Genomic DNA, 8,055 nt, shown 5'->3' with positions numbered 1-8,055 from the left:
AAAAAAAAAAAAAAAAAAAAATTGCCCATCTAAGGGCCGGCCCGGTGGCGCACTGGATAGTGCGCCGCTTAGGAAGCGCGGCGGCGCTCCCGCCCGAGGGTTCGGATCCCACATACAGACCGGTTCCCGTTCACTGGCTGAGCGAGGCGCGGGAGCAACACCGAGGTTTGCAATCCCGTTGCCGGTCCCCGGTCCGGTACGGGGGCAGCACTGAGGGTTGCGATCCGTTGCCGGACACGGAAAAAAAGACAAAAAGACAAAAAAAAAAAAACAAAAAAAAAATTGCCCATCTAAGACTAGATGAGTAGGTGTGTCAACCACAGTGTCATAATGAGAAACTGTCTTGCAAGTGATTAGCTACTAATAATAGTTAAAATACTAAAGTTTATAAAAAAAATTTACTTTGCAGTGCAATTTAAAGCGGATTCATGGTTCTAAGATAGCATAATTTTCATATACAGTAGTGCCCTCTTATCCACAGTTTAGCTTTATGTGCTGAATGTCAGTCCAAAAATATTAAATGGAAAATTCCAGAAATAAACAATCCATAAGTTTTAAATTGCATGCAGTTCTGAGTAGCGTGATGAAATCTCATACCATCCCGCTCTATCCTGCCTGGGATGTGAATCATTCTTTTGTCCAGTGTATCCGCGCTGTATACGCTACCCTCCCATTAGTCACTTAGTAGCTATCTTGGTTATCAGATCAAAGGAACATAGTATATGTAGGGTTCAATACTATTGGAGATTTCAGGTATCCACTGTGGGTCTTGGAATATATTCCTTGGAGATAAGGGGATACTACTGTACCTTGCATTTTAATTTGATTTTAGAATGAGTGCTCGTTCCTCTGGGTGACCAAGGGGAAGTTATCCACTGAATGGGTGCAGAAAAAGAATTGAGAACTATTGGACCAGATAATGCTTTTCTAAGTACAATACCTTGATCCTAAAAGACCATTGTTTATAAGATGTACTGTCAATTTAACAGCTTTTCTGAGGAAAAATAAACTTTTGCAGTTTCCTTTGACTTTGACTATCATACACATCTGACTTCAGAAATATATGTAATTGGGGAGGGAAAATGTAGTTCTTAGAATTGAGGAAATGTAGTATTAAATTTATATTTCATATTCTTCAGACTTTTGGGGAAATGAAGTGAGGACAACTGAAATAGGAGAATAGATCAATTATTCTGCTTCTAATTTCACAGGTAAATCCATCAGATAGGTATCATCTCATGCCCATAATCACCCCTGCCTACCCACAACAGAATTCTACGTATAATGTGTCCACCTCAACTCGAACAGTAATGGTAGAAGAATTTAAACAAGGTAAACACATTGGCCCTATTGCCCTTTGCATATTACCACAAGTTTTTGGTTGACAGCAATTTTATTACCTATTACAACTATGGATTGGCAGTTAGTTATATAAGACAAATTTCTAAAATTCTTTTAAATATGTGTATTTTTTCAGTAGTTAGTTTTCCAAAGTATATGGCGATACTATGGCCAAAAATGGAGCCAGCCCAGTCTGGCTCAATGTTAATTTTTGTGTTCTGAGAAACAATGTATTTATTTACATTTCGTTACTCAAGAATTTGGTGGGGTTAGAGATTTTGAGGGATAGAGTGATATAAGAGCTGGTCAATTGTCAAATCAGTCTTTTTTTCTTTTTTTTAATCTAGGTCTCGCAGTCACAGATGAAATTCTTCAAGGGAAATCAGATTGGTCCAAACTACTTGAGCCACCAAATTTCTTTCAGAAGTATAGGTATTTAAAATTTTGTGTTTTGTGTGTTTGTGTGAGAGTGTTTTCTTTGTTTTTTTGTTTTGTTTTGTTTTGTTTTTAAGAACATTAAAATTGCAGAGTTAATATATGATAGGTGACAGCCATTACATATATTTCTTAAACAAGGTAGAGAATAGGTTAGTATTCTACAAGTATGTAATCCAGAATTAGGTTTTTTTTAAGTGAATTGTTTTTGAATTGCAGGGTCTAGAATTAATTTTGTGAAAATCAGAGCATATTTTAATTTTCATAAACCTATATTAGCACTTTTGTTACTTGGGAGGGAGAAAGAATAAGTAATGATGGAAAAGCACACCCTAACAAAGTTTCTGGCTTTTTTCCTGATTGTTGGTGAAAATTCTTCGTAGACATTATATAGTATTGACTGCCAGTGCATCAACAGAAGAAAACCATCTAGAGTGGTAAGACTTATATTTCAAGTTCTCTACCTATTGTGTGATGGTGATAACATATTTATATGGTGCTTTACCATTTATAAAATACTTTCTTGATTTTCCAAATTATTATATCTTACTGTTGACCGATGTACTATGGAGCATATCATTAAGAAATGCCATAAATTAATGTTTTAGAATGTGGAGTGACATGAGATATGGATATATTTACAGATCTTGCTTTTTGTTGCCTCTCAGAGTCAGATTTAAGCAAAAATTTTAGGTGGTTTGGATGATTCTGATACCCAGCCTCTTACTGAATTTTCCATCCTTAGCATCATTTTTTCCGTCATCAAAACTTGAAGGAAAAGACATTTTATATTTCCTTTTAGTTTAAGAGATGGTGGCATGGAAGATTTCAGAATTTTAACCTGTCCACAGATATTTTTGGTCAAGGAGTAGTGTATTCTTTCTAGTGCATCTAAATTTATCACCTCTGCCTTCAGTACAAGTATATTCACATTCCTGGCTCCATCAAGTTGAAGCTGTTAGGCCACTATAGATGTTGGTACTTTCCTCCAATATGACTTCTGGAAAAGCAGAATATAACAATAGTGTCTTATTTTTACTTGAAGGGTTTAATGCTTATTTCATTGGCAATTAAAAGGACCCTGAAAATAGTCCTTTCACGAAAACTTTAATTTGTTTAAATCAGGAGTCAGGAAACTACCGTCTGGGCCAAATTCAGTCTGCCACTATTTTTTTATAAAGTCTTATTGGAACCCAGCCATGCTCGTTCATTTATATAAAGGTACTTCAAAAAGTTTGTGGAAAAAATTGAGTGGAAAGATAATATGTGTACCAGCCAGCCACTGAAAAAGAAGAAGATAATATGACTTTTTCCATGAGCTTTTTAAAGACCCCTTGTGTGTTGCCTGTGGCTGCTTCCATGCTTCACAGCAAAGTTGAATAGTTGCAACAAAGACTGTATGGCCCAAAAGCCTAAAATATTTATTATCTGTCCCTTTACAGAAAAAGTTTGCCAACCTCTCAGATAACACTGGGATAACTCAGATTTTTGTGTATCTACTGTTGAAGCACACACAATTATAATGTGTATGCTTTTGCAAGTGTTTGTAAAAATGTTCTTATAGTTATTCTAATTCATAAAGTTATTAATAATATAGCTGATATTGGTCATTTTTTTAAGGAAGGAAGATGAAGTCACAGAAATCTGATGAAACTTTGTACATTTTGTTAGTATCTGATCCAAATTTAGTGAATTTTTTTTAAATGCAAAGGCTAGTATTTTGTGAATATCAAAGCATGTTTATTTCATAAATTATGTGCCATTATGACTTTTTTGTTCATAATTTAAATATTTTTAGCCTTAGGGTTTAGGCATAAGATTTGAAAATGGAGGAAGAGTAGTGACCAGATTAACCAACAGTTTTTGTTCATGCTGAAGTGGGGTACATTAGATACAGCAATGCATTAAATAGATCAGTTCTTCTAAATAAAGGAGAATACAAAGAAACTCATTAAATAACTTGTCATTTACCTGAATGGTATTTTAAACAGAGTCTCTTTAACATATTGGGCTGAATTTTTTAAATGCATGTATAAAGCTTCATAGGTAATATGCTGTTTGATTTATCTGAGTGTAGCTTCCTAACTTAATATGTTCGTAAGAAAAATCTTGTTCACTGTTCATTTTAGGGTTGGATTAGTAGAATCTAAAATTCGTGTACTTGTTGGAAACTTGGAGCGGAATGAATTTATTACTCTTGCCCATGTGAATCCCCAGTCATTTCCAGGAAATAAGGAACATCATAAAGAGTATGTTAATTGTTTTTTTTTTTTTAATGTTATATTCCTTTTTGTGTGTGTGTGGCTGGCTGGTAATGGATCTGAATCCTTCACCTTCCTGTTATGACAGTACACTCTAAACAAGTGAGCTAACCGGCAAGCCCTTATATTTCTTAAATTATGTTGTTTGGCATGTGCATTGTTCAGATCGGTTGTGAGATTATTGTTTAACAGGCATTGGGGGTCGATACATTATATGCTTGAGTATGCACTCTAAACAAGTGAGCTAACCGGCAAGCCCTTATATTTCTTAAATTATGTTGTTTGGCATATGCATTGTTCAGATCGGTTGTGAGATTATTGTTTAACAGGCATTGGGGGTCGATACATTATATGCTTGAGTATGAGTTAAAAGTAAGTACATACTACTTTGGTAGCTCATAGACCCCAGCAAAAACTCCATCACAATATTTGGAGCATCTTTAAGTATATATTCAGTAAGTCATTTTCAAAATCACTTAATCGTCTTTAGGACAGCACAGCATCTGGATGTCAGTTTAAGAAGTTGGCAAAACACTGAAATCTGTATTTATGAGATAGAACAGACATAGAGACCAAGTTTTAATTACCAAACAGCATCTGTAAAATTGTAAAAAATTAATGGAAATTCTTAAATTTTACTTTATAGCAACAATTACGTATCAATGTGGTTCCTCGGAATAATTTTTCGGAGAGTAGAAAATGCAGAAAGTGTTAACATAGACTTGACATATGATATACAGTCATTTACTGATACAGGTAAGATTTTGTCATCATAGAGCTGTGGTTCTCAACCTTGGCTGTAACTCAGTATCATCTGCCTAGGAGCTGGCTGGTTATATTTCTTAAAGTTCCACAATTGGTTAAATGTATATAGTACACCCATATTGTGGAAATCTGTGCTATTAAAAAAAAAAAGGGAAGGTATGAAGAAACAATTTCCAAGATACATTAAGTAGGGGGAAAGTTGCAGAACAATGTGTATAATGTGCTCCCATTTATATAAATAAAAAAAGTATGCATGTTTGCTTACAAATGCATCTCTGGAAGGAAACTTAGTTTAAAAGGAAAAAAAAACTGGCAAAGGTGTTTGCTTCTAGATCAGGGAACCAGTGTGTCTTAGGGATAGGGGTGAGGAGATTTCACTAAATAATCTTAAACCCTTTGAGTTTTGTACTATGTAAATGTATTATCTGTTTTAAAACAAAAAGAAAGAAAACTTAAACTCTACAGGTGATTCTTTGTGTGCACAGCCAGGGTTTGTAATCACAGTCATAAAGATGACTTGATTTTTATGTTTTTTATATGAAATAAGTATCAGTAGGTACAGATTTACTGAATATGTTTCAGGATCAGTGAAAGAGTCTTTCACATCTATCCCTTAATAACACCTCGTTGGAATATCTTAATATATCTGTTACAAATTTGGGCTTGTCTTAATCTGGAATAGTGTACATCATACTATGAATATTCTTAGTTTGGCTCATTGGAGTTTTCTAAATTCTTTTGAGCTAGTCTTCACACTTACGAAAAGTCAGATTCCTGTGCCTCACCTTAGAACCATTAAATCACACTCTGAGGATAGAGCCAGAGAATCTGCAACTTGAACAAGCACTCCTCATAATTCTTTTATAAGCAGTCTGGAATGAAAACATAGATATAAATTTTTTTCATTCTGATTTGGGCTCCTATTTTTCAAAAAAGAGAGGGTTGGAAAGCTCTGTTGATTGTAGATTTATAAAATATTCTTTTTCCAGATAAGGAAACTTGAGGCCCCAAGAGATTAAATAATTTACCACATTTCACAGTAGTTGCTGTGCAAAACAAGCCTCCTCCCATTCTTGTCTTCATGGGCTTATAATCTAAACGGGTATTCACAATTAAAGTAAATTAACTAATTTGTGCAGTGGTTAATAAAACTAATTTTCTTATAAAGTGTAAAAAGCACTAGATTGTGAAGCTAGGGCTGTGTGTATTCTAATCCTGGCAAAGTGTTCAGTGTTGAGTCTCATTTCCCCACCTACCTGTACAATAAAGATGTACTGTAGATGATTTCTGAAGTCTGGCATTCTGTGATTGGTGTGGGCTACAATAGTAAAAGAAGCCTTAAGGAGGGAGAGCTTGAATTGCATCTTGGATATTTGATATAAGAATAGCTTAGGTTTGGGCAAGTAATTATGAGGAAAGATTGCCTTTTGGGAAAATAGTGGAAAACAAGATTTGGAAAAAGCCTTTTTTCCATACGTTTATTTTGTTAATGACGTTTGATTATGAGATAATCATAGAAGATTGACATGAAAAGAATAGTTGATTTTTGGATAGGATGTGACGTGATGGAAATATTTTAGAAATACTCATATTTGTTTTATAAGAGGTGCATGTGTTGGGTTGGTGTGAAATATTGATGTTATATGCATTGCAGAAAAAGAAACAGAGCCCTTGGTTCAGAGAGAAGTTTCCCATTTAACATATTAACATTGTTACAGTGTACAGACAGGCAAACAATATAAACATGCTAAAGGAGGGAATGAAAATTGAAGCAACTCATGTAAAGAAAAAACAACTTCATCATTACCTTCCAGCAGAGATTCTTCAAAAAAAGAAAAAGGTGAGTTTGTAATCTTAACTCTCCACTCAGACAAATGATCCTGGGACCAAATTTACATTCTTACAGCCCCCAAACCTATTGAGAAAAAGAAGGAAAGTATAGACAATTCAATCTAGGACTAAAATCTCACCTTCATTAATCACAAGAGATAATTTGCTTATATGTACTTCAGAATTGAAATCAATCTTTATGTTCTCATTTGCTTTTTTAAATCCTAAAAGCTTTCCTTTCTTTCAGCAAAGTCTCTATGATATCAATCGAAGTTCAGGTGGACTTCAATCCAAAAGATCATCTCTGGATAGCAATTGTCTGGATAGCTCCAGAGACACTGATAATGGGACACCTTTTAATTCTCCAGTGTCTACAAACAAACCTTCCAAGTCTGATAGTCCTCCTGCAGGAGAAACGGAAAGGTCTGTATTTCAAAATTGTCCTTTCAGCCTTCCATTCAGTTTATTTGAGGATAATGTGAACTTTTCTATATTTGCTAAATGCCCTTTTAGTGGTTAAAAGATTATATTTTACCAGCTGCTGGTCAGTTTCTTGTTTAGAAATACTTGACAATTTCTGGTAATCCTGTGGGAGTTAATATGAAGATTCTTCAAAAAGTTCATGGAAAAATAGAATTAAAAGATACTACAAATCTTTCCATGAACTTTTTGAAGACCCCCTCCTGCAGGCTTATGAGCACGCAAGTCTAGATAAATACACAGAAATACACAGGTTTTGTGCTTAAATTTTTCTCTTAATTCTCACTGGGTTCTTTGCCTTATTTCTCTCCTTTTACTTCAGTGAAATGTTAAAGTAGGAGTACTTAACAGAAGTAATCCTAAATGCTAGAATAAAAGTGTTTAAATAAGTAATATTTAAATCACTTAATGATGATAATTTTAACACTTATTAGGAATAGTGCTGAGCCTGCTGCTGTAATTGTAGAGAAGCCACTGAGTGTCCCACCAGCTCAAGGACTATCTATTCCAGTCATTGGTGCAAGTAGGTATCTAAACTTATTAGTAATGATTCTATTACATAAATATTTAATTATTAAAATCTTTTTTTTCCCTTTTCAGAAGTTGACTCTACAGTAAAAGCTGTATCGCCCCCAGCTGTGTGCACCATTCCTACTGTAGTAGGACGAAATGTCATTCCTAGAATCACAACACCCCACAACCCTGCCCAGGGACAGCATCTAAATGGAATGTCAAATATTACTAAGAACATTACCACCAAGAGATCCCATTCCCCATCCATAGATGGGACTTCTAAGAGGTTGAAAGACATAGAAAAGGTAGAGTTACAACTTTGATGGTCATTCAGTAGTTTATTTTTTAATAAGTTAACTTAAAATGGAGCTGGCCAGTTAGCTCAGTTGGTTAGAGCACAATGTTGATAACACCAAGGTTCAGGGCCAGC

The 8,055-nt window shown here is 34.7% G+C and overlaps 1 protein-coding gene across 1 annotated transcript in view; it reads left to right on the top strand.

Moving 5' to 3' along the window:
* PAPOLG (poly(A) polymerase gamma) overlaps window positions 1-8,055 on the top strand; it is a 33,579-nt gene that overhangs the window by 17,911 nt on the left and 7,613 nt on the right. The window contains exons 10-18 of the mRNA XM_008591385.1: window positions 1,212-1,332; window positions 1,689-1,773; window positions 2,160-2,213; window positions 3,906-4,025; window positions 4,684-4,793; window positions 6,521-6,642; window positions 6,880-7,055; window positions 7,547-7,635; window positions 7,713-7,930. Coding sequence (XP_008589607.1) covers window positions 1,212-1,332; window positions 1,689-1,773; window positions 2,160-2,213; window positions 3,906-4,025; window positions 4,684-4,793; window positions 6,521-6,642; window positions 6,880-7,055; window positions 7,547-7,635; window positions 7,713-7,930 — 1,095 coding nt within the window. The remainder of the gene's footprint in view (window positions 1-1,211; window positions 1,333-1,688; window positions 1,774-2,159; window positions 2,214-3,905; window positions 4,026-4,683; window positions 4,794-6,520; window positions 6,643-6,879; window positions 7,056-7,546; window positions 7,636-7,712; window positions 7,931-8,055) is intronic.

This window comes from Galeopterus variegatus, unplaced genomic scaffold, assembly GCF_000696425.1.
Source record: "Galeopterus variegatus unplaced genomic scaffold, G_variegatus-3.0.2 Scaffold6888, whole genome shotgun sequence".
Lineage (NCBI taxonomy): Eukaryota > Metazoa > Chordata > Mammalia > Dermoptera > Cynocephalidae > Galeopterus > Galeopterus variegatus.
The sequence above is the reverse complement of the archived record's forward strand: the minus strand, read 5'-3'. Positions and strand labels throughout refer to the sequence as shown.